Source organism: Dermochelys coriacea, chromosome 4 (genome assembly GCF_009764565.3).
Source record: "Dermochelys coriacea isolate rDerCor1 chromosome 4, rDerCor1.pri.v4, whole genome shotgun sequence".
Lineage (NCBI taxonomy): Eukaryota > Metazoa > Chordata > Testudines > Dermochelyidae > Dermochelys > Dermochelys coriacea.
Genome location: NC_050071.1, coordinates 92,697,876 through 92,724,724, shown reverse-complemented (window position 1 = coordinate 92,724,724; position 26,849 = coordinate 92,697,876). Strand labels below are relative to the sequence as shown.

At 40.3% G+C, this 26,849-nt stretch overlaps 1 protein-coding gene across 7 annotated transcripts in view; it reads right to left on the bottom strand.

Moving 5' to 3' along the window:
* The window catches only part of LNX1 (ligand of numb-protein X 1), a 126,054-nt gene that overhangs the window by 18,968 nt on the left and 80,237 nt on the right, over positions 1-26,849 (bottom strand). For 4 of the 7 annotated variants that reach the window (XM_038398605.2, XM_038398604.2, XM_043513811.1 and 1 more), the window contains 4 exons: positions 25,640-25,798; positions 21,545-21,747; positions 13,448-13,819; positions 4,940-5,074 (listed from right to left, as the gene is read on the bottom strand). In XM_038398605.2, coding sequence (XP_038254533.1) covers positions 4,940-5,074; positions 13,448-13,819; positions 21,545-21,747; positions 25,640-25,798 — 869 coding nt within the window. The remainder of the gene's footprint in view (positions 1-4,939; positions 5,075-13,447; positions 13,820-21,544; positions 21,748-25,639; positions 25,799-26,849) is intronic. The other 3 variants (XM_043513810.1, XM_038398612.2, XM_043513809.1) reach the window with 2 other exon arrangements.

Here is a 26,849-nt window from a genome sequence, read left to right as displayed (position 1 = left end):
GCTAAAGAGGATCTTGGGGATAATGGTAGCATGACAAATGGGAAGGAGGATATAGAGGTAGATATTACCATATCAGAGGTAGAAGCGAAACTGAAACAGCTTAATGGGACTAAATCGGGGGGCCCAGATAATCTTCATCCAAGAATATTAAAGGAATTGGTACCTGAAATTGCAAGCCCATTAGCAAGAATTTTTAACGAATCTGTAAACTCAGGAGTTGTACCGAATGATTGGAGAATTGCTAATATATTTCCTATTTTTAAGAAAGGGAAAAAAAAGTGATCCGGGTAACTACAGGCCAGTTAGTTTGACATCTGTAGTATGCAAGGTCCTGGAAAAAATTTTGGAGAAATTAGTTAAGGACATTGAAGTCAATGGTAAATGGGACAAAATACAACATGGTTTTACAAAAGGTAGATCGTGCCAAACCAACCTAATCTCCTTTTTTGAAAAAGTAACAGATATTTTAGATAAAGGAAATGCAGTGGATCTAATTTACCTAGATTTCAGTAAGGCATTTGATACCGTGCCACATGGGGAATTATTAGTTAAATTGGAGAAGATGGGGATCAATATGAAGATCAAAAGGTGGATAAGGAATTGGTTAAAGGGGAGACTGCAACGGGTCCTACTGAAAGGCGAACTGTCAGGCTGGAGGGAGGTTACCAGTGGAGTTCCTCAGGGATCGGTTTTGGGACCAATCTTATTTAATCTTTTTATTACTGACCTTGGCACAAAAAGTGGGAGTGTGCTAATAAAGTTTGCAGATGATACAAAGCTGGGAGGTATTGCCAATTCGGATAAGGATCGGGATATTATACAGGAGGATCTGGATGACCTTGTAAACTGGAGTAATAGTAATAGGATGAAATTTAATAGTGAGAAATTTAAGGTTATGCATTTAGGGATTAATAACAAGAATTTTAGTTATAAGCTGGGGACGCATCAATTAGAAGTAACGGAAGAGGAGAAGGACCTTGGAGTATTGGTTGATCATAGGATGACTATGAGCTGCCAATGTGATATGGCTGTGAAAAAAGCTAATGCGGTTTTGGGATGCATCAGGAGAGGCATTTCCAGTAGGGATAAGAAGGTTTTAGTACCGTTATACAAGGCACTGGTGAGACCTCACCTAGAATACTGTATGCAGTTCTGGTCTCCCATGTTTAAAAAGGATGAATTCAAACTGGAACAGGTACAGAGAAGGGCTACTAGGATGATCCGAGGAATGGAAAACTTGTCTTATGAAAGGAGACTTAAGGAGCTTGGCTTGTTTAGCCTAACTAAGAGAAGGTTGAGGGGAGATATGCTTGCTCTCTATAAATATATCAGAGGGATAAATACAGGAGAGGGAGAGGAATTATTTAACCTCAGCACCAATGTGGACACAAGAACAAATGGGTATAAACTGGCCACCAGGAAGTTTAGACTTGAAATCAGACGAAGGTTTTTAACCATCAGAGGAGTGAAGTTTTGGAATAGCCTTCCAAGGGAAGCAGTGGGGGCAAAAGATCTATCTGGCTTTAAGATTCTACTCTATAAGTTTATGGAGGAGATGGTATGATGGGATAATGGGATTTTGGTAAGTAATTGATCTTTAAATATTCAGGGTAAATAGGACTGATCCCCTGAGATGGGATATTAGATGGATGGGGTCTGAGTTACTATAGAAAATTCTTTCCTGGGTATCTGGCTGGTGAATCTTGCCCATATGCTCAGGGTTTAGCTGATCGCCATATTTGGGGTCGGGAAGGAATTTTCCTCCAGGGCAGATTGGAGAGGCCCTGGAGGTTTTTCGCCTTCCTCTGTAGCATGGGGCATGGTTGACTTGAGGGAGGCTTCTCTGCTCCTTGAAGTCTTTGAACCATGATTTAAGGACTTCAATAGCTCAGACATGGGTGAGGTTTTTCATAGGAGTGGGTGGGTGAGATTCTGTGGCCTGCACTGTGCAGGAGGTCGGACTAGATGATCAGAATGGTCCCTTCTGACCTTAGTATCTATGAATAATTGGTCCATGTAGACTCTGCTGGTGCACCCTAGATTCACAGATTTCAAGGCCAGAGGGGAACATTGTGATCATCTAGTCTGACCTCCTGTATTGTGCTTGCCATAGACCTTCCCCAAAATAATTCCTAAAGCAGATCTGCTAGAAAAATATCCAAACTTGATTTAAAAATTCTCAGTGATGGAGAATCCACCACGATCCTTGGTACATTGTTCCTTGGTCAGTTACACTCACTGTCAAAAATCAGATAAGACTTGAAGGCCTAAAGGCTCAGGATCTCCTTTTGCGGGGGCATGGAGGGGATGTGTGAAAGGGAAAGGCAGCTATGCAGCCTGCTCTCTCCAATCTTGATTTAACCACCCCAGAGCTCATCTGTCTTGGGGTGAAAAGGCCACAGAGGGGAGGAGTCAGGGATTAGGTGCTCCAGATAGCATGTTCCCCCTTCTACACAGCCAAAAAAGACATTTGTCAAGAGATTTGTTTCTGAGAAAAATCTCCATCTTTGCTGTGCCCTCCACTGGAGGGGTCACAAAGTGCTGCCACTGGCCAGAAGCAGCAGAGCCACTAAGCCAGCGGTGCTGTCACTGATGGGACAGGAGACAGAGACACAGACACACTCCAGCCACCTTTTGGGGGATTCCTGCAGTGGATCACGAATTCCCTTATCTCCATATCCTATGCAACAAAATAAGGCCCCACCAGCTCCATGTAGGGTGCTGCAATGCAAACACAACTCCCTAAATCTCACAAGTCAATGCAGTTCCCCAAATCAACTTATAATTAATCAAGAATTCCTTTCCTGCACCTCTTTATACAGGAAGAGAAGAAAGGGGCCCAAAGTTGGGTATGGAATAGAATTAATGTACTGAATTCCCCTGTACCATACCCATAGACCAGTAACACAAATATATTAGATATAGCAGACACTCAGGCAGTCACTGGAAATCATGTGATAGTGTCATGAATTAATTGCTATCCCACTCAGAGATCTCCCTAAGAATCATGAAAGCATTATTTCATTGGGAAGTAATGACTTGCAGATGCAGTATCAGCTAGGATTGTCTTGTGACAGGATGGCAGCAGCCTCGTGTCATCTCTGCTGTTCTGGACAGCAGACGTGGGTCTGTTCTTACAGCCTGAGGGAGGAGTTATGTCTGTGAACGGCATGCGAGGGTACAGGTAAGATGGAATATGCTGCAGGAAATACCATTTCATAAGGTGCTGAATGAGCATAATTGATAAAAGGAGGAAAACAACAAAGGGATGTTTATAAATATTTTAAAAACATGGGCCCATCCCTTTCTCCCTGCTGGCAGCTGCGTTCGGGAGCTGACAGCTGGCAGTGCAGTCTAAGAGGCATGTGGTCCTTTAAGGTCACAGTTGCCTGCTTATCAGTCAGGATTGATTTTAAATGAGCCCTGCTGCTTTTTAAAGCCCCTAGTGACACAGTCCTCTCTATATTCAGATCTCTCTCTTTGCTGGATAGCCATGCTGTGGCACCAGTCTCCTTTTAGGGATTCTACCCCTCTGTTGTGTATGTAGCTAGGACTCTGTTTTCTGTGTACTGGCTTCCAGGTGAAGGATATCCTGAATGACGCACACACTGCGGTCAGCTTTGTGGAAACTGTATGCTTGTTCTTTGTCATTTTCCTTAATCTAATAATATCTAGTCCTTATATAGGGCTTTTCTTCCATAGATCTCAAAGCACTTTACACAGGAGGTCAGTAGCAGTATCATCATCCCCATTTTCATAGATTCTTAGATTCTAAAGCCAGAAGAGACCATTGTGATCATCTACTCTGACCTCCTGTATAGCACAGACCATAGAACTTCCCCAAAATCATTCCTAGGGCAGATCTTTTAGAAAACCATCCAATCTTGATTTAAAAATTGTCTGTGATAGACTCCACCATGACCCTTGGTAAATTGTTCCAGTGGTTAAGTACACACACTGTTAAACACTTACACCTTATTTCCAGTCTGACTTTGTCTAGCTTCATCTTCCAACCATTGGATGGTGTTGTACCTTTATCTGCTAGACTGAAGAGCCCATTATTAAATATTTGTTCCTTACATACATCCTTATAGACTGTGATCAAGTCACCCCTTAATCTTCTCTTTGTTAAGATAAATAGATTAAGCTCTTTAGTCTACCACTATAAAGGCAAAATTTCTAATAGTTTATTCATTTTTGTGGCTCTTCTCTGAACTCTCTCCAATCAACATCCTTCTGGAACTGTGGGCACCAGAACTGGACACAGGATTCCAGCAGTTGTTGCACCAGTACCAATGAGAGAGGTAAAATTACCTCTCTACTCCTACTCAAGATTTCCCTTCTGATGCACCCCAGATCACATTGGCAGCTCACATTCAGCTGATTATCCATCATGACCCCTCAATCTTTTTCAGTCATTGCTTTCCATGATAAAGTCCCCCATCCTGTAAGTATACCTTACATTCTTTGTTCCCAGATGTATATATTTGTATTGTTTGCTAGCACACAATTTACTAAAGTGAATGATCAAGTAACAGTCACAGTAATCAACACCCAGATATGGGAATATGACACCCAGTCTATGCAAGCTTCTTGCCTTCATGCTTTGCTCCAGATGGAGTAAGTGCAGATAAGCCTCTTATTTTTGTTAGAATGCATTGCATTTTGCTGGCTCAGGCTGGGAGGCAGGTTTGTGTACAATATAGTATGTGTGTATAAAACTTTAGTCTCATTATTATCCTTCAGCTTCCTCTCTCCCAAATCTTCCAAACTGAGTCAAGACAGAAGCACTTCCTAGTGTATAAATAAAGATGATTTCTGTTCTTACACTTATACCGCAGAATAAGATGTGCTTCTCCTGCTGATAGGGTCTGGAGACAACAAAACCTTCTGCTTCCCACAGAAAGAACAGTAAATATAAGATAGATCCAGGCCTCACCTTGTTAGGATAGTTTCTTTCCAATGGGCAAGGCTGAGGACTGCCGTTGTAATTCCACTCAGCCTCCTGCAAGATGTCAGGGGTCTGCTGTCTGGTCTGCCTTGACACAATAAAGTGAACCCGCTTCTCACTGGCCTACATGACGAGACACAGATGTAAATCCGTCTGTTATGCAGTTACAAAGCCAATCTTTTCAGCACTAGAAATTCACAAAGTCTAGGTCTTAGTTAAGCTTGTGTTATTTTCATTTTCTTTTGAGATGATATTTGGGTTGCAGATTTTGATTTGCAGAAGGGCAATTCTTTTCTTTGCCTCTACCCTTATCAGCTTGCTACAGGAGGAAATAATAATACAAGTTCAGCTCAGTACAACACAGACTGCAAAACTGAAGTTAATCCTCTAAAAGCCTATTTTCATGCATTCAAAATTTCCCCTGAATTAACAATCCTCTCGCATGATAGTGCTGCTCAGTTCTTACTTTTAGACATTTATTCTGTTCACTTGTGTACATTAGCACAGCTAACTAGTGTCTCATGGTTACATCACATGTGTAAAACTAGGTCTACTACTGTTTGATGGAAACAGTGAAAGCAATGCTGCTTATCTCCGAATGATGGAAATGCTCACATTGTGGGGGGCTAGTGGCAGAATTTTGCATGCTGCTAACATGACAAATGTAGTTTTACTTAGAGAAGGGGCCATGCTATTATTCTGAACAATATAATCTTAACAGACTAGTGTAACGAGAAGGAGGCAGCATGGACCAAACACAGGACTGGGAGCCAGGCACTCCAAAATTCAAATCCTGGCACTATTACTTGCTCAGGTATACCTCAGAAAGTCATGAATCTTTTTAGTCTGTCTACTTTTTCCAACTGCAAATGGAGATCATAAAGACAGTGTCCCACAGATGTGGTGTGAGGATTCATTGATTTGAACATAACTTTGAAGTTGCAAGATGCTATACTAGTTTAATTATTACAACTGTAAAGTCTCAGTGCAGTTGGATCAGTACTTGAGAGGCCAGTCCTACGTCCAGGAGTAGACAGCCAAATTTTGCTCTCAGTTAGATGGACTCCACTGAAGTCAACAGTGTTGTACTGGTAGAACTGAGAATAGAATTTAGTTGAGTAAATCCAATACGTGGTACTTTCCTAACATAAAAACAAACCAATACAAGAAAGAAAAATGTATTGTTAGCTTCAGTGGTTTAGAGATGTGCTGCTATATGGGAATATTCAAAGTTAATTTTCAGATACGTAATATCTTGCTTTTCAGGCTGAAGTGGATGGAAAGGTTGCAGATACAAAAAGCTCAGTTGGCAGTATTTAATTTGTGTCAGGTCTTGCCAGGTCTCAGCCCCAGCACCTCTGGGCTTGGCAGTTCATAGTCCCGGCACTTCTGGGCTTGCTGCATCAGTTATGAATGTAAAAAAGTTGCTTGAGCCCTGGCACCTCTTTCATTACAATTTAAGCACTGGTTCTTGGGGACAAGGAGGGTCGCTAATGGCCTCCCTAGGGAGTCTTGTCCACATGGGTTCAGGCTATTACTGTAATGTAGAGCCTCCCTGAAAGAGTTTAAAGGGGATAAAACATCACAGAGCTTCAGAAGCCTAAAGTGTTGGTCTGGGTTGGAACAGGCTCCAAGGAGAGAGAAGTGTGGAAAGGCATTTAAAAGAAGATGTAAACCAAACCTGGAATTCAACCCTACTCTCACCAAAAGTCAACTCTCTCAATGACTTCAATGGCAGCTAGATTAGGTCCCTGAGTTTTGTATTCTACAGTTAAACTTTTCCTCCCTAGAGTCTGGTTCAAAGTTCTTTGCTGTGATTTCAAAAAATGTTTTGATGGGTTTTAAACTAATAAAAATAACCAATATTTCCGTCTGAATTCCTCATACTGGCCTAGTTACTACTTCCAATGAAGTCAAAACAAGTTAGAAACATGCATTTCCCTGTAAGCTATGGTATATTAACACCTTGAATCTGAATCCACATGATACCTGAGACTGGAATCTTGTGTGTTGGTAGAAAAGAAACACAGTAATCCCTAATCTGGGAAGATGTTTAAAACCTAGAAGCACAACACAAGACTAAATGACCCAATGGTGTAAATCCCCTTAATATGCAGTTCTACTGTAAAAGAAACATTTTACAACTTCAGTTTAAAACTGTTCTCTCCCCACGTGGCTTGTCTCAAAATTGATTATTTACAAGGCAGCTGTAAATTTGATGAATTCCTTGTAGAATGACTACCAAAAGTTCAACAAGAGCATCTGTAGCAAATGTCCCATTTGTCTCTAGGTCAGTCTAGTTGGGTCATTCTCATAAATTCAGAGAATATTACAAAGTTATCAAAACACATCAGCTTCCAAGTCTACATTCTTCCATGTAAAAACCCAGTAAAATTTTTGCTGATTAATATATTAATTGTTGTTTCAACTGGTCTCTCTCCTCTGCTAGTTGTTTTGCCCCAATTCCTCCATAGCTATTCATGACCAGAAAAGAAATAAAGATACATACACTTACTTTTAGTTTTGTTTCAGTACTGAATACGAACTGTAGCTTAAAGAGCCTACCAGAGTCAGATCCTCTGCTAAGACCAAAATGCACACGCAAAAAGGGTCAGTGTGTCTTAAAACTCTTTTACACTAGCCTCATTCTGGAACTGTTCTGTGCAGACTACTCCCCTGCACTGTGCTACGGGAGCTGGAGGGCTCCTCCAATTACACTGCTCTGCAATGGTCACCATTATTATTGTTATATGGCATCACCCGGATACCTCAGTTGAGATGAGGCTACATTGGGGCACTGGGCCAACCCATAGTAAGGGACATCCTCATCCCAAAGAGTTTACAGGCTAAACAGACAAAGGCCAAAAACACCATGGGCTGTTCTGTGCAGCTCAGAGGATTCTGTCTTTTCCTCTTTCCCGTCAGCTACATTAGCAGCAGGGAGAGTAAGTGGTACCCAAACCTTAGCTTTGGTTCTGAGCCATTGGCAGATCCCCTCCAGTCCAGTGAAACTGGCTTTACAGCCAAATTACATGTTGGGTCAGTGCAGAGTAGACACCCTGCAATGGAGGAACTAGCCCAAAAATCTTGACAAAAAGGTAACATAAGAATGGCCATCCTGGGTCAGACCAAAGGTTCATCCAGCCCAGTATCCTGTCTGCTGACAGTGGCCAATGCCAGGTGACCAGCGGGAGTGAACCTAACAGGTAATGATCAAGAGATCTCTCTCCTGCCATCCAGCTCCACCCTCTGACAAACAGAAGCTAGGGACACCATTCCTTACTCATCCTGGCTAATAGCCATTAATGGGCTTAACCTCCATGAATTTATCCAGTTCTCTTTTAAACCCTATAATCCTAGCCTTCACAAACTCCTCAGGCAAGAAGTTCCACAGGTTGACTGGGTGCTGTGTGAAGAACTTCCTTTTATTTGTTTTAAACCTGCTGCCCATTAATTTCATTTGGTGATCCCTAGTTTTTATATTATGGGAACAAGTAAATAACTTTTCCTTATTCACTTTCTCCACACCACTCATGATTTCATATACCTCTATAATATCCCCCCTTAGTCTCCTCTTTTCCAAGCTGAAAAGTCCTAGCCTCTTTAATCTCTCCTCATATGGGACCCGTTCCAAACCTCTAATCATTTTAGTTGCCCTTCTCTGAACCTTTTCAAATGCCAGTATATCTTTTTTGAGATGAGGAGACCACATCTGTATGCAGTATTCAGGATGTGGGCATACCATGGATTTATATAAGGGCAATGAGATATTCTCCATCTTATTATCTATCCCTTTTTTAATGATTCCTAACATCCTGTTTGCTTTTTTGACTGCCACTGCACGAACGTCTTCAGAGAACTATCCACGATGACTCCAAGATCTCTTTCCTGATTAGTTGTAGTTAACTTAGCCCCCATTATATTGTATGTATAGTTGGGGTTATTTTTTCCAACGTGCATTACTTTACGTTTATCCACATTACATTTCATTTGCCCTTTTGTTGCCCAATCACTTAGTTTTGTGAGATCTTTTTGAAGTTCTTCACAGTCTGCTTTGGTCTTAACTATCTTGAGCAGTTTAGTATCATCTGCAAACTTTGCCACCTCACTGTTTACCGCTTTCTCTAGATCATTTATGAATAATTGAATAGGATTGGTCCTTGGACTGATTCTTGGGGAACACCACTAGTTACCCCTCTCCATTTTGAAAATTTACCATTTATTCCTACCTTTTGTTCCCTGTCTTTTAACCAGTTCTCAATCCATGAAAGGATCTTCCCTCTTATCCCATGACAACTTCAAATTTATGTAAGAGCCTTTGGTGAGGGACCTTGTCAAAAGCTTTCTGGAAATCTAAGTACATTACGTCCACTGGATCCCCCTTGTCCACATGTTTGTTGACCCAGTCAAAGAACTCTCATAGATTAGTAAGACATGATTTCCCTTTACAGAAACCTTGTTGACTTTTGCCCAACAATTTATGTTCTTCTATGTGTCTGACAATTTTATTCTTGACTATTGTTTCAACTAATTTGCCCAGTACTGACATTAGACTTAATGGTCTGTAATTGCCGGGATCACCTCTAGAGCCCTTTTTAAATATTGGCGTTACATTAGCTATCTTCCAGTCATTGGTATAGAAGCTGATTTAAAAGGACAGGTTACAAACCATAGTTAATAGTTCCGCAATTTCACATTTGAGTTTTTTCAGAACTCTTGGGTGAATGCCATCTGGTCCCAGTGACTTGTTACTGTTAAGTTTATCAATTATTTCCAAAACCTCCTCTAATGACACTGCAATCTGTGACAATTCCTCAGATTTGTCACCTACAAAAGATGGCTCAGGTTTGGGAATCTTCCTAATATCCTCAGACGTGAAGACTGAAGCAAAGAATTCATTTCGCTTCTCTGCAATGAATTTATCGTCTTTAAGTGCTCCTTTTGTATCTCGATCATCCAGGGGCCCCACTGGTTGTTTAGCAGGCTTCCTGCTTCTGATGTACTTAAAAACATTATTACCTTTTGAGTTTTTGGCTAGCTGTTCTTCAGACTCCTCTTTGGCTTTTCTTATTACATGTTTACTCTTAATTTGGCAGTGTTTATGCTCCTTTCTATTTACCTCACTAGGATTTGACTTCCACTTTTTAAAAGATGCCTTTTTAACTCTCACTGCTTCTTTTACATGGTTGTTAAGCCACGGCAGCTCTTTTTTAGTTTTTTTACTGTGTTTTTAAATTTGGAATATACATTTAAATTGAGCTTCTATTACGGTGTCTTTGAAAAGTGTCCATGCAGCTTGCAGGGATTATAATCTAGCCACCGTACCTATTAATTTCTGTTTAACTAACCTCCTCATTTTTGCATAGTTCCTCGTTCTGGGGTCCCTGCTTATAAATTAGGTCTAAAGGAGAATAATCCACCATATCACCTCTATGGGTAAGGTTGATTTCTCCATAATGAAGCGGTGAGCTCTATTGTACTCATTTAAAAAACTCTTCTTGCTTTGGTTATACACTCATTCCTTCATATCAGAAAAATTGTATTATATGGCAATATCTAGTGTGAAAAAATACACAGAGGAAGAGAAAGGAGATAAACAATGTGTTGTTGTTATTATGTTTCCTGAACCTGCACTGACATCTATATAGGCTGAGGCCTGATTTTCTACTCCCTTGCACAATTTGTTCTCATTTGAACCTGTGCAAAGTGGGTATAGAATGATTTGGTAGCTCTTTACCCTTAATTTGCACTCCCTTTGCAAGGTGTAAATGACTGCAAAAGCCCCAGGAACTGTGGAGAATTAGCTCCTGGGGGTGTGGCTGAGGAGAACATTTAACCAATGGATAAGGATTTGCCTTTAAAGTGAATAGCCTATCAAGTGAGACGTTGGTATGGAAACAAATGATTGGATGGCAGATGCAAAAATCAACAAGATTTCACTGTTTTTCATCCGAGGGTTTAGGGAGCATAATTCTATGACTTTGCTGCATCATTCTGGGGTCCCTTCTTATAATTTAGGTCTAAAGTGTGATATCTGACCCATCCTCACCATAGGTGATGGGGCAAATGTTAAAAGTCCAAAATCCAAATTTTGTAATTTATGCATATCCCTAATTACCACCTTTACATTTTCTTCATTTCAGCTTTTGTGACTGAGTTTATAACAACCAGACACCTAATCTACTGATTAACAAGTACTTAATATGTGCTAATATCTAACTGCTAGGGCTGATGAGTCAGACCTCTCCCAGTTATACATCATTTAGGAGCCAAATCTAATCATGCTGTATAGAAACCTGATTTTCTCTCAGCTTTATTCAGTGCAGTAAGTCAGGAAAGTGAAGCTATAGGACAAGATAATAAAAGGATAATCATCATCACCACATAAGACATATAGTTCTTTACAAATGTTAATTACGGTTATTTATATTTTAAAACTGATCCTATATTTTGAACTTCCTGTACTATTATTTTTTGGTTCCTTGTCTAACAAGAGTGTCCCGCATTTGGGTCTTGGCAGGTGGAGTGTTGTTGAGAAAGAAGAGGGGGAAGTACTGTGCTGTGTAAAAAGCAGATGCAAAACATTTGTGGCCTCTATATAATCGTTCTCCTCTGAAATAATGTGGAAACAAGCAAGGAGATTTATGAAAAACATGACAAAAAGGACACACAGTCTGAGAATTCTGTGCTAGGCAAATGTGATTCATGGAGCTCACATTGGTGCAATGTAATCCTGGCCTGTTTGGAAACATGAGTCAAAGTCTTTCATGGGCGTGTTGTTTAAATCCCCAGAGGCTGGTGTGTGTTTCAAGTATTTATATAAATAATATCCATTCTGTAGAACTAGTAAGAGCTTTAGTTGTGTTTTTAAACGTGTGTGAATGGTCTCATTTTTTTCCATCTCTTCCAAATCGGAGTGTGTGTTTTCTGCATGTGAAGCATTGTTGCTTTGTTTTTTAAGCCTAAGGAAAATGTTCCAGGAATACCAGTTTTCATGAGGATTTCATTTCATACGTTGCTCTCCCAAGAGAGCATCCGCCTTTCTATTAGTAATCTACACAAGGAAAACCAGAACAACACTCAGTCAGGATTCCAGCAACTGACATTATGCAAAAATGGTGTACAATCTTGCTCCCCAGCCAGAACATACTCTACTTGGATTAGGCTGACTAGGGAATATACCCATTGAAACACAGCTGAGTAAATGAACATTTTCCAACTCTGCTACAGACTTTCAATACACTGGAGCCCATGAATCTATGCTAAAAATAAGCCTGTTACAAACAGTACACTGAGCTGAAGTCTCTTCTCGCTCAAGCCCATGTTACTTCACTGAAGTCAGTAGGTTTATGCAAAGGACAGAGGGGAGAATCTGGCCTGATCTGTTGTCTTTGCATTTCTATGTGCAAAATGCTTCCATAGACATGTATGCTGCACCCCACCAAACCAGACAAGCAGAATGAGCACAGTGACTCTGTTATAAATGCAAGATTTAGCAGTAAATGACTCTTGGTTGTTTTGCTGGTAGCACTTTGCCATTTTAAAGAGAAAAAATTAAAGATTAGGTCTCAAAGAAAGACTAATCCAAATGGCTGTGTGTGGGGGTGGAGGATGTGGAAAGAAATCAGGTTTGTAGTGGGAAGTGGAGTTTAGTGTTCTGTGGGCAATTTAAGTGTATTTGGTTTTGTAATTTTGGTATGGATGCCTAGTACCTTGGATAGATGCCCCTTTTAATTTTTTGTATATATGTAAACAAACAATAGACCTAATCTATACAAATCTTTCCCAAAGTGCCTGGCTCTCCAAATGCAGGGTGTAGGTGTGGCCCATCTCTGGCATAGAATCATAGAAGATTAGGGTTGGAAGAGACCTCAGGAGGTCATCTAGTCTAACCCTCTGCTCAAAGCAGGACCAACCCTAATTAAATCTTCGCAGCCACTGTTACTGTAAATGGTATCCACAGAAACCACTTAGATTGGAAGATAATACATATGTTACCAATGTTTTCTCTTCTTGGCACAGAGCAGGGCAATAGAACTCTTAATATCCTTTGACAAAGCGTATACATTCTAATGCTTCCATCACCCCTTACCGTGATGCCTATCCCAAGAGTGGTAGTACTGAGCACATCAGCAAGTCTGGCATCCAACAAGTTAAAAATTCTATTGCTGACAGGCAGAATACACAAGAGATTAAATCTAGTTTAAAATCATAACTAGGCCTCTTGAATAGTCTTGTACATATAGAAGATGTCCGCTATTTTTATGGAGTTCTTGGCCAGTATGGGTAAAGTTCTATTCTCATTTTCACCCATGTACCCTTCCTGAAGGCAATGGGGTTGCATAAGTTTAAGTGACAGCAGAATCTGGCCTGTGGCATCCACCCTGCAACTTGACATGACTCAGTGTGGCATGCGATTGGATGAGGGAATTGTTTTTTTTTTTTCCAGTCTATTTAAAGGAGTTCAGAAACTGGGGTCAAGTCATCATGACAAACCTGTATCAGCTGGGCTGCATTTTCCGGACTGCCGTACCGAAGATCATGGCCATTAATAGCTAATACCCGGTCATTTTCTTGAAGCTGTCCATCACGGGCAGCTACACCTTGTTCCAGCAAGTTGAAAATAAATACCCCGGGTCTATCTGCCTTGCGGACCAGCTTTATTCCCAGCTGTTCATCTGGGCTGCCTCTGTTTAGAACCACATGAAAACTGTCATCCCTGTTGTAGTGACCATCAAGAGAAAGTCCATTGTTTCGGTATCGGTACCTCTGCTCTCTGAGCACAGTGAGTCGGAGCACCTGACAAGGCTGCTTCAAAACTGACAGGGCGTAGTTGTGAGGAACATTGATGATGTCCATGCCATTCACCTGGAAGAGAGAACCATTAATCAGCAATGTAAAGAAGCATCTAATCTGAACTGGCACTGCAGACAGCTGATCTGTTTACATAGATGTGTCCATGTTCACTGATGTCCAGTATTTGAAATGGTGTCACTGAAGAGGCCAAGTTTTTATTATATAATATCCTCCCCCCAAGGACAGGACGCAGCGTACAGTCACTTACTGTCTTTTTCCTCTCTCACTGATTGTCTCCAGACATAACTTATTTTTCAGTTTATTATTGCCCCTCTTCAGGCCCCAATCTCCTTTTGTGTATCTTCATTTTATTCCACTAGTTTCTGATTTCAAACCCAGCTACCGTTCCTCCCACTCCCACTCCTTTTCTGCAGTGTCCTTGTTCATTATCTTACAACCACTGTGGTAACAGTAGACAGTCTGTATCCCCAATTTCCGACCTCACTAAAGAACTTCTCATTAAAATGGGGGAAAAAAAGCTCTAAGTAGTTTTAATTCACTATGAATCTCAGCTTGAAGCTATGCTGATTTACATCAGCTGAGGAACTGGCTCTTCACTTTTCCCTCCATTTCCTGGGTCAGAAGAGTTCACGTTTCTTTCAAATGGCTTCAGAAAAAGAACTTTAAATCAATCCTGCAATTTTTGTTCTGTAAAACTGATTGGCTACTGCACTTTATCCTTACTAAATGAAAAATATTTGCAGGGTTTTAATTTGCTGGAGGAAAAAACAAACTAGACAACAGCATCTATGTAGCTTTACAATATAATAGTAGATCCATTTAACATTTAAAAATGTTTCCATACTGCAACAAAAAGATCCCCAGCAGGGGTAAAACAACTCAGCTTGGCTTGGTTTTGTAAACAGTTTCTGTGGCCACTAAATGTAGGCTCTGCTAACCTGTTATCATCATACTCTCAGTAATGCTGCAACTCTACTGGGACCAGAACAAAAGAAAAACAGACTTAGGCTATGTCTACATTTAAACCATTACAGCAACATAGCTGCATTGCCATAGCGCTTCAGTGTGGACATTCATTCAAGCAACAGGAGGGGTTCCACCTCCCCAAGAGGCAGTAGCTAGGTTGACAGAATAATTCTTCCATTGATCTCGCACTGTTTAGGGGGTCAGGTTGGCTTAACTACTAGCTTTTCACACCCCAGAGCAACGTAGCTGGGTCAGTCTAACTTTTTAATGTAGACCTGGCCTTAAAACTTCAGTAACTCTGGATAGGCTTCTCCTCCAGTTACCTACAAGTATTATGTAAAGGAAATTTAACTAGGACAAGGAATAAATAGACCAAGGGCACAATCCTGCATTATTGACTACAAATGGATTTTTTTATTCTGATCTTGCTTTCATTGAAGTTGATGGCAAAACTCCTTTAAGGGAAAAGGATCAGGCCCCAAGTAGACAATCAAATCTAATATCTAATGTCATGATGCTGTGAGGTGCTGAGTACCTCCCCAGCAGGACGCTGAGTGGCCTCAGCTATCACTGATGTCAATGGCAGTTGAGAAAACTCAGCAACATTCAGGTGGTGCTCTGCATCTCAAAAGATCAGGCCCTGTTAGATTACTAGTAAAAAGAAAATTTAGTAAGAGAATTCAGCAGTGTTCAGTCTCACTAGATGTACTGTACGCCAAAGGTCATAAAACAGGGACTGTGAAAGTAGACACCAAGCTTGCTGTGAAAAGTTATAGCTCTGAGAGAATCCTGCAGTATAAATATAAAGGGACTCCATCAACTACACATCCTCAAGGTAATGAAAGAAGGGAACTAGTACTGTCTTTAAGTACTATTGTGCTATTGCTCTTCTCTTTTAAGAATTGAAAAACTATAGATTTTAGTAGTCATGCAGGCCTCAGAAGCTCACAGGCACAGTGTGAGAAATGGTACTTGCAGCAGAAGCCACAGCTGAAATATACAAAAACCAGATTTTAAAGTAGTTGGCCTCATTTTTTGCCCATCCGTCATCCATTTCTATGGAAACAGGAATGGAAGTAGCAGCTGACAGCCAACGTCACCTAGTTATTCAAGCTTGCTTATAGATTCCAGCTGTTGCCACTGACTGTGCTGTTTACCAAACAGCACCTACAGAATTAGGGACTCATCCTGCCAGGTGCTGAGAGTCTCTCAGTGCCAATGAGAACTGAAGGCACCTGTTGTATCAGCCAGGCAAGGTACTAACAAGCTTCAACAGGACTTTGAAAATAAAGTGGAAACCTCTTTACCAAGCTGCTGCTGCACCCTCTGTACCTCTCTCCCAGCCTCTCAACTCCTCCTCCTTCCTTTCTGTTTCCTGTCCTTTCAGACTCTCAACAGCCAGTGCTCCCAATTCTAATAGTTACAAGCAACATCTAAACACCACATTCAGTCCTCTCTTAAGAAACTCTCCCAATTAAAATAAACATTATTGTTCCAACCACAGGAACAAATATGAAACAAGACACTATACTGTTAGCAGAAATATTACACTGAAAACACTGTAGATACTACATAACATAGTCTCTAGTCCAGACAGGTGATCTGGGTCTGACAGGCCGTCTCTCAAGCCCCGGTTCCAGTGCAATGTCTTGTTGTGTTGGTGCTATGGTGAAGTCATCCAATGCAGACTGGGTGTTGGCATAATCTCCTCTTGATGCATAGGCGGTGCAAGATGAGCAGCATTCCATACCCGCCAATCAGAAAGTCGATAGGTGTAAGGTCCCTTCTTCTCTATGATTTTAAGAGGAGCTGTGAATTTATGGTCCCTTTTGCGTAAAATTCCAGGTTTTCGTATTCTAATGAAGGAACCGCACTCAAACTTTGGTTCCTTAGCACCCCACCGCTTGCCTGTGAAAGCCTTAAACTTTGCTTGGTTCTGTTCAATTGTTTTTCTCACATCATCCTCGGTTGGGGCATCAGGTCATGCCTTTATTTTTGTGGTATTTAACAATCCAGCAATGTTCAGTTTAGTATTCATCTGTTTCCCATGCAGTAACTCTGCGGGTGATCTTTGTGTTGTGGCATGTCATGTAGGCCGGTATGCTTGCAAGAAATCAGTAATGAAGGGTATCCACAACTGCCCTTCCAGTTTAGCTGTTTGCAAACTCTTTCAAACTTCTGTTAAACTGTTCCATTTCCCCATTGGCTTGAGGGTAATATAGGGATGACCTTCTATGTAAAATGTTCCTCTGTGCTAGAAAAATTTCAAACCCCAGGGAAGTAAATTGACTACCATTATCTGAAACCAGTTCTTTGGGGTTACCTTACATGCTAAAAATTGGAGAGAGGAACTTAATTACTGTAGCAGAAGAGATTTGCGATGTAAACGCTACCTCAGGCCATTTACTGAAATAGTCTATTAAAGTGATGGCATAACGGCAGTCAATTGGAGCAGCATCAAAGGGTCCTACAATGTCAATTGCCACTTTTTCCCATGCAGATTCAGGAAGAGGAACAGGCTGTAATGGAAGGGTACATGTCACTGCTGCCTTATGCATTGGCAAGTAACATAGGATTTTATGAAAAAAGAAAAGGAGTACTTGTGGCACTTTAGAGACTAACAAATTTATTTGAGCATAAGCTTTCATGAGCTACAGCTATAGCTCTGTAGCTAACAAAAGCTTATGCTCAAATAAATTTGTTAGTCTCTAAAGTGACACAAGTACTCCTTTTCTTCTGGTACAAGAAGCCGGTGTGTACCTCATAGCACACAGCCATCAAACAAAGAAAGTTCATCCCAAACTCTAAAATAACGCAGCAAAACTGGGTCAAGGGTTTTTTTTGGGCCATCTCTTTGTCAGAATTCCCATAGTTTTTGTTGTATTGGACAAACTGAACAAGCAGCTTGAAATTGTTCTCTTATAATTGCAGTGAGAGTGCTTGTAATAAGTGCAACCACTACATCCTCATCTTCTGGTGGACTTCTGATGAAGGCAAAGGCAGGCAAGAAAGGCAATCAGCGACCACATTTTGGTTTCCAGGCTTATATTCCAGTTCATAATTGAAAGAGAGCAGTCTTGCAGACCATCGAGCAACACGGTATCCTGCTCTTCCCAGTCCTTTCGTGGTGAGCAACGTCATCAAGGGCTGTGGTCTATGTGCAACTTGAATGTGCGGCCCCACAGGTAAGTTCTCCATTTTTCAGTAGCCCAGACACAAGCAAGTGCTTCTTTTTTGACTGTCGAATATTTTCTCTCAGCATTACTTAGTGTCCTTGAAGCAAATGCAACACTCCTCTCTGTGTTGTCCTCATGCAGTTGTGTGAGGACAGCCCCAAGTCCATAATCAGAAGCATCAGTAGTTACAATTGTGGGCAATGCAGGACTGAATAGTGCAAATAATGAACTATGTACAATCAAGTCTTTCACCATTTTGAAACTAGCTCGTGCATCCATTGTCCACACTAAGGTTGAACTTCTCTGTAGTAATTCCCTTAACGGTTCAATGACAGAAGCATAATTGGGAATGAATTTTGCATACCAGGAGGTAAGACCCAAGAAGGAACGTAAGGTTTGCAAGTCTGTTGGAGGAGGAGCATTTGAAATTGCCAGGATATGATCTAGAACAGGTTTTAGTCCAGCCTGTGAAATTGTATGTCCCAGAAAGGAGAGTTCAGTTTGTCTAAATTTGCATTTGGACCTATTGAGCTGGAGGCCTGCTGTGCTGATGCAGTTTAGTACAGACTGCAGGTTATTGTCGTGCTCCTCCGAAGTATTTCCAAACACAATAATATCATCCAGATAGCACTGAACTCCATGGTGATCCTTCAGAATCAATGACATCATTTTTTGAAAGGCACTTGGGGCAGATGCGAGACTGTATGGAACACATTTAAAACAAAATAGTCCCTCATGTGTAATAAATGCTGTGAGGTCTCTGATATCTTCATGCAATGTGACCTGGTGGTATGTGCTCTGCAAATCAAGAGTAGAAAACATCTTTGCTTCACAGAGTTCTGCAAATAATTCTTCTACATGAGGAAGAGGATGGCTGTCAATCACAATAGCTTTATTTGGCTCCCTTAAGTCCACACAAAGGTGAATGCCTCCACCCTTCTTCTGCATCACTACTATAGGAGAAACCCATTCCAAGGAGTCAATCTTTTCAATAATGTCCTTTTGAACAAGTCTTCTAAGTTCTTCTGAAACAGCTTCCCTGACTGAAAAAGATAAGCACCGTAACTTCTGTTGTACAGGCATCACATTATTCTGCATTTTAACTTTATGCAGAAACCCATACGCACAGCTGAGTTTCTCCTCAACCTGGTGTTGGGTCCCAGCTGAAACTGGTGTGTGTACTGCAAGAGTGCTTTGCTGAGGAAGATCAATTTATCCATTAACTACCCTGAGATTTAAAGCAGCCAATAAATCTCTGCCAAAGATAGGAGTGCCTTTGTGGACAATGTAGAACTCTGCAGTTACACAGCAATCACCAAAGATAACTATTATTGGCAGGCAGCCATGTACTGGAATATGTTTTTTCAAATAGCACACCAAATGAAGTTTGGGTTCAGTAAGAGGCACATCTTTAAAGTAATACAGATCAATGGAATCAGGTAGTATAGATAATGCTGAGCCAGTGTCCAACATTAGCTGAATAGAGTGTGGTTTGTCTGAGGGTATGGCAGAAATGTTTACAGTGCACTTTATCTGTTCTGGAATATGTGCATTAGTGACTTTGTCCACGCTCAGCACAGTAACGTCTGGTATTGTAACTGCATGCACCCTGTTGATTGAACTGGCTACTGCGACATACTTTAGCAAAATGTCCAATCTTTTTACAATAATTGCACTGAGCTACTTTTGCTGGACATCCTGTGGGGATCCACAGCAAAAGCACGCTTTTACTATATTTTGAATTTGCTGATTCAGTGGTTTTTCATTAGTTTTCCTCTTGCAATTGTGTATCTGAAGTGGTAGTGAACTTTTCTGCAAAGGAGTCACAGCCTGGACTGTGCCTCCTGTATCCAAGCTCATTATTTTGGCTTCAGCTGTAGCTGACTCAATCTGAGTAGCAATGGTTATTGCTTTTTCTAGTGTAAGTTGTGGTTCTAGAAGTAAGCGTTCTCCTACATGAAGCATGGTTGTTTTCTCAATGAGCTGGTCTCTAATCATCTCAACTGCCATTTTCTCAAAGTCACAAATGACAGTCAGACTCCTCAGGGAAGCAATATACTGCATTATAGTCTCCCCTGTTTTCTGCTCACGCTGGTGAAATCTGTAGCGATTAGCTACTGCATTCACTTTTGGCACAAAAAAATTCTTTAATGCTGTGAGTGCAGTCTCATATTTATCATCTGCAAGGGGAAAGTGTAAAATATATGCTGCCCTTCTGCTCCAAGGCAGTGGATTAGCAGAGCACTCTTTCTTACTTCAGAAATCTCTGTAGCACTGATTGCAAGCCGATAAGTCTCAAACATATGGATCCAGGTAGTAAAAGCAATTGGAGGCTCACCTGGGCTTTGCAGAAAGGGTGCAAGTGGGTTCAGAGGCAGAAGATCCATTCTCGTCACCAAAATGTTGTATCAACCAGGCAAGGTACTAACAAGCTTCAACAGGACTTTATTTTCAAAGTGGAAACCTCTTTACCAAGCTCCTGCTGCACCCTCATTACCTCTCTCTCAGCCTCTCAACTCCTCCCTGTCCTTTCAGACTCCCAACAGCCACTGCTCCCAATTCTAATAATTACAAGCAACATCTAAACACCACACCATCCGCTGGACTGGGCCTGTAGGAGTTTCAGGGCCAAATTCTCTGTTGGTAGAACTCTATTAAAGTTGCATCAACTGAGAATTTAACTCTCAATATATTAACACTTCCTTTAAAAACACAAACCCACAAGCCCTAATATTAGAACAGTCTTTGCAATGCCCTTAAACTGAATTAAAGATTAAAACAATTAACATTTCTTTTATTCAATTATACAAACTTTCCTAAACCTTCCCTCCCCCCTGCCAGTTTAGAAAAACACCTGTGCATTTCTAGTGGTATGGTTAAACCAGACGCCTGACAGTGACGGATGAACTTAAAGGTCTGGAGCTTCTATTTGGTTAAGGGTCATCAGAAGCGTATAGGAACATGTTGGCCCTCACTCTCCTAATCCTGCAGCTTGTGTAGTCATTAGTGCAAAGGGAATGTAAAAGATGGTCAAGCCAGAATGGTAGCGTTTCAAACACCCTTTGTGCTAGTGTAAGTCAGTAAACAAGGAGCAGGACAATGGAGAATTAGGCCCCTTTCATCCAGAAGTGGATCTCAAAATGTCACTAGAACAGACTGAACGGTACTTCCTGATTCTGGCTGGGTCAGAAATGGCATAGGAGTACTCTCTCTTACTGCATTTTGGTCCTTCCGCCTCAGGCCAGGAAGCAGAGGGGCCTGAAACTCAAGGGATAATGAGAAAACCAATCAGTAATCTTCAAAAAAAAGGTTTGGTTGAAGTTTTGAGCAAAAGTTAGGGTCAGTTCTTATTTGTGCAATGCAATTCACCCATCCTTATTCACTGAGGCCCCAATTCGGGAAAGCATGCCTACTCAGGACAGCACTCAAATACATGCCTATATGACAGAAGGAACCATATCAAGCACCAGAGTCTGCAGTTTAATGACACATCTTGTCATGCATTATACTTCTGTATATGCAAACAGGTATGTCTTACCTCCCTGTCTTACAACCCTATTGCAGTATGTTTTTACATTGACTTGTTCTTTGTTAAAATGTTAACCCTTCGCCTGGCATTTCCACAGTATCGTACCTTTAGTATCATATCTCCCGGCAGTAATCTTCCATCTCTGGCAATCGCCCCATCTCGATAGATATGTTGTATAATTATGTGAACCAAAGGCGTCTCACTGCCTCCCACAACTCTAATGGCAAGACTTTCTTTGGGATCACCACGATTGATCTTAATACTGGTAATTTCTCCATCTGGAATCAGGTGATATAATCTGGGAAAGACTGAAATGCACATAAAAGGGTATTTATCTGAAATAATTTTGCTTTATTAAAAAAACCACATAATTTCAGGTCTTTGCAGCAGATCAACCAGGTTTTAGCAGTCGATATGGTTTATGTTAAAGTGGAGGAGGATGCTGTTTTCAGGGATTGTTGTAATTAGTAAATTCAAGGTTTAATGTTTTCTGCAATCAGTTCTTCTCTGTATCTTCTACTTTGATGGACTGCACCTTCCCTACTCATAAGTACGATTCTACAGAACACTGCTGGGACCTTCAGTGTGATCGAGGCTGGTGAAAAGTATTTAAAGGAAATGTGCAGTGATTTGTTCTAATATCTTAGGAGAACTAAATAGATACTTTACCTCTCCAATACCCTCCCTTCTCAGACAGTTCTTTCCTGGCCCCGGGAGTATCTCAGAGGGATGTGTGTAACTACCAGACACACCAAGAGCCTGCAGGGGCCGCAGCCTGATCTACTAGCCCAGAACTCATATCTGAGTTGTCAGACATTTGTGTGTGTGTGTGTTCAGGACCAACTTGAACATTGTCTACTATTGATTTAGTAGCCCAGGATTTCAGCACCAGAACAGAAAGTTCCAAGGGACATTTGGCTCACAAAACCTGAGGAAATATTTCCTCACATCTTCACGTCTAGAAAGTTTCCTAATATCCATATTAAAGGGAGGAGAAGATTTTCTGGGCTACCCAAGAAAAGTGACATTTTCACTGTAGGACCCTTCCTACTTCACTGTATGGAGCTCAAGCAAACTCATTGGAATAGGAATCCCTTTCTTCTTCTAATTTAAGTATGCAAAATGCCCATATTAAAGCAGCATGCACTAGGACAGAGAGCAGTCAGAGATCCCCAAGGATCTGAGGTAGACAAGGCTCCCTCCAAACTTCAAGGGCTTTCCAAACTCATGGGCCCAGCTACATGAGAAAGAATGACTCATTGTGGATAAATCAGTCATATACAATGCATCAGGGGTTAGTTTAAATTCTAATTGGGAAATGCAGACTTAAATGTGTCTCAGCATGGAGCCAATTTAGTGGAAAGGGACGATACATCTGCAGTCATCAATAGGGGATGTGCTATCTCCCCAGTGTCGTCTACAGCTTGGTGAAACTTTACTATAGACCCTTAGTTTCAGACAAATACAGGTAGGCAGTTGGGTGTCCTGGTTATTACTACATGGTGTTATCTCCCATCTATAGAAAAGTAATATGGCATTATTCCCAATACAGACCCCAATTCAGCCAAGAATTTAAGAACGTGTTGAACTTTAAGCATATATATAGCCCCACTGAAATCATGGGATTGCTCACGTTCTTAAAGTCTGGCATGTGCTTTAGTACCTTTCTGCAGCAGCACTATACCATACAGAGACAAACTAGCTTGGATTTTAGTAAAAGGAAATTTATTTGAAGGGAACAATGACCTTATTTCCCCTCAATGCTGGAATATTTTTCACCTGACTTAAGAAGCCCTTGCCCGGTAGCACAAAACCATGATGTCTGCTCAGCTGTATTGTGTGAAGCTCTGCTGTACTTGAGGATCCGAGCATAGATTTATTATCTTTTAAACTATAATTTACTTTAGAAGTATGTTCCTTTCCCAAATAGCACATTTGTCTGTACAATGTTGCTATAATTTTCTTCTCTTTTAGGAGTATTAAAATTTTTGGTTTAAATTCATTCCTGTATAAATCCAAATAAAATCAATGGAGTTACACTAAGGAAGTATTTGGTTCAATATTATTTTACACATGCCTTAGTATTTTTTAATGTATTCATCTGTCCCAAACCATCTATTACAGAGGTAAAGGCGCCACACATGAGAGAAGGCATTTTGAATTTTTGGCACAATGGATCTTTGATTGTAAGAGTGAGCTCACATGAATAACCCACCGGTAGAGAAATAATGTATCATCATTCCTTTCAAAGAACTGTAATTACCTATTTTTAAAATCAAAGAGCAGAGATTGCCATTAAAAAGCTAACACTTAACTAGAGTTACAGCAGAACAATATCAGAGAGCACAGTATTTCCTAGTCTAAGTTTGTCAAAGAGCAAATAGAGAGAGAAAAGCTGAAAAAGAACAGGAGCATTGTGTTGCATCCCTTACCATTCCTTTGACTGTAAACTCTTCAGGACAGGAAACTCTCCTCCATCATGTCTGTAAAGAGCACCTACCAGCAGCACAGACTTGGTCTTTGTCATTTACATACAGTAGATACAGTTTATTACTGATCTAGGTAATTATACAGCCTCATCACTGCAGTATCTGAGTGCTTGTTTCTCTTACACCCTCTTATTAGTTGTTTCTGCTACAGTACCAGCCCCTTTCTGTTTTGCACGCACACTAAATGCCAGATAGGTGGAAGTCATGTACACCTATTTTTTGGACGAGGTTTTACCCAGTTTGTAACTTATGCAATCACTAAGTCACCACTGAATTTGGTCCCCAAATTTTTTTTTTTTTTAAATAAAGGATCCACACTTTCGGGGCCTGATTCTCATTTCAGCTAAGCGGGTGCATAGCTGACAGAAAGGTGTAAATGGGGCTATTGTGTAAATGAGAATCAGAACCCCAATATTTTTCATTGTACCCAATCACCTATAAACCATCTTGTTGGTCTGTCCTAGGCATTTTTCATGCCCTCATCACTGTATTAGCTAGGTGCCAATGGAATCCTTGTAGTGTGATCAATGCAACTGATCAAAAAACTGCTTGAATTTCACATTCCATGGTGACTTGTTACAGCTTCTAACAAATTGTACCATTGATTTTATCAAACAGACACTGTCTCTACATCTTATTCTCAGAACCTTTTCTAGTGAATTATACTGATTAGTCTCTTGATCAGTTAAACAATGTGGGCCTGATACACTACTATGTTATTCCATTTTTACACCAGTCTTGCTGTAGATTTCAGCTGAGTTGTACTAGCATAAAAGTAGAGTACATTATCAATTGTTATACAGTTTTGGTTCTTTGCTTCATGTATAGATGATGCTTTTAACTAGTTTGTAACCTATTGGGTCTTGCAGTGGCATGTTCCTGTATTTCACTACAAACTATTACAGCATCTTAGTTGCAGATATGCCAAGAGGAATTTTAATATATAATTTGCTTTTACTCTAATCAAATGTGTAATCTACAAAGAAATCTCTCCAAGAATTTTCTCTTTTCTTGCCAGTGCCCATTTTACAGGTTTTCCGCTTATACTCAACTGTGTACAGTTGATGTCTGTAAAGAACATCCTGTAAAATACAGAATGTTCTTTATAAAAAGTAGACACTTCTGCCCGTAACCCAGGTGAAATAACTGGATTAATCTCTTTATTTCTTCTGATAGTTTCTTTAATGCTCTCGTATATGGTCTATATTCACAATATCCATTTCTACTCTGAGCCTGGTTTTCAGCTGTATGTTTGTGTAAACTGTACAGGTTAAATATTAGCTGCTAACCAGATTAGGCCCCCTTTTAAGCAGAACAAATCTATTATCCACTTTCATTTCATTGTCAATATGAATTATGAAAATGGTTGATTAAAATGTACTTTACCTATTTAAAATAGTAATATACAAGAAAAAAAACCCAGAATGGCTTTTTAATTTGCTAATATATTTATTTCACCCAAAAAAGTTAGGCCCTGGATTCAGCTACTGCTAGCATATGGGTGGATGTCTGTGCCTGAACAGAGCCCCACTGATCTCAGCAAGACTCTGCATAGGTGCAAGTCATGTGTCACACATAGCTAGTGGCAGGGTCAGAGCCTTAATCTGTGTGCCTCCCATTTATTCCAATCTTCATTGTATTCTTAATTAGTTATCCCCCATCCTCTTTCAGCAGGTTTTCCAGAGCAGGAAAACCTTTAAGTATTTCATACCTTTCTTTCCCCATTTACACTTCCAGTCTTTACATATCGTTGAACAGCAGAATCTAGAAAGAAGTAAACTTTCTGTCTTGTTTTTGGTGACTCTGCTTGCAGATTTTTCTCCATACTCTTGTACATTTCTCATCGGGAGTGGTATGGAACACTCTGAATCTGTCAATAATAATAAAAGGTCATCTGTGTTTAGAAATATCCAATGTACTTCTTCCTCAAGCTATACTCCTTTGATAGCAGCATGTAACATTATTGACATTACAGTTTTAAATAAGATAGGAGAGAATGGCCATTCCTGTTTAAGACAGTACCTCTGTTCACTTGAAAAGATGCAAGACTGTGAGTGTTCATTAATACTTTAGCTACAGGATTTTTATGAGACTTTATGTCCCCCAAATTGATATTACTTAATGTAAGCATAAATTCAATGCTCAAATTTAGCTTATTATGCACCAACTGATAATGGTGCTAGTGAAATATCCTGCTCCTTAACTTCCTTAACAGGAAATATCCTGCTCCTTAACTTCCCTAACTTCATCAGGTGTGATGAGTGCTGGATAATGTCTGCTATTAGATTTTAACCCATCTTGATTAGACTGAATTATTAAACACAATTTGCACCCCATGCTGCAAATCTACATTCATGCTAGTAGGCCTGATTCACATAAGTAGCTCATTGAAGTCAATGCGTTTATTTGCATGACTAAGGACTACTCATCGAAATAAGGCTATGCAAAGTGCAGACTATCGTTTCCTTTATCCTTGTTTCCAGAATTTAAGCAATATAGCCAATGTTATAATCAATTGTTAGCAAATATGCAGAGCTATAATTCTCATACACAAGTTTGACCCAGTTTGGTTTCTGTGTTACATTAGAGTTATCTGAGCCTTGCATATTGTCCTTTGTCACCTGCTTTAATATTTGATTTTTCCTAATGATTTTCAGTCACTTTGGAGACAGGAATGATCTATCTATCTATTTTTAATTCTCCAGTGAAGCAGTCTATACTTTGAGATTTTACCTTTTTAACATCTTATTGCTGCTTCTGTGGTTTCTCCAGTGGTATCTCAATCTTCTCAAAGAAGAAAAGGAGTACTTGTGGCACCTTAGAGACTAACAAATTTATTTTTACTTGTGGCAAATTTATGCCACAAGTACTCCTTTTCTTTTTGCGAATACAGACTAACACGGCTGCTACTCTGAAACTTC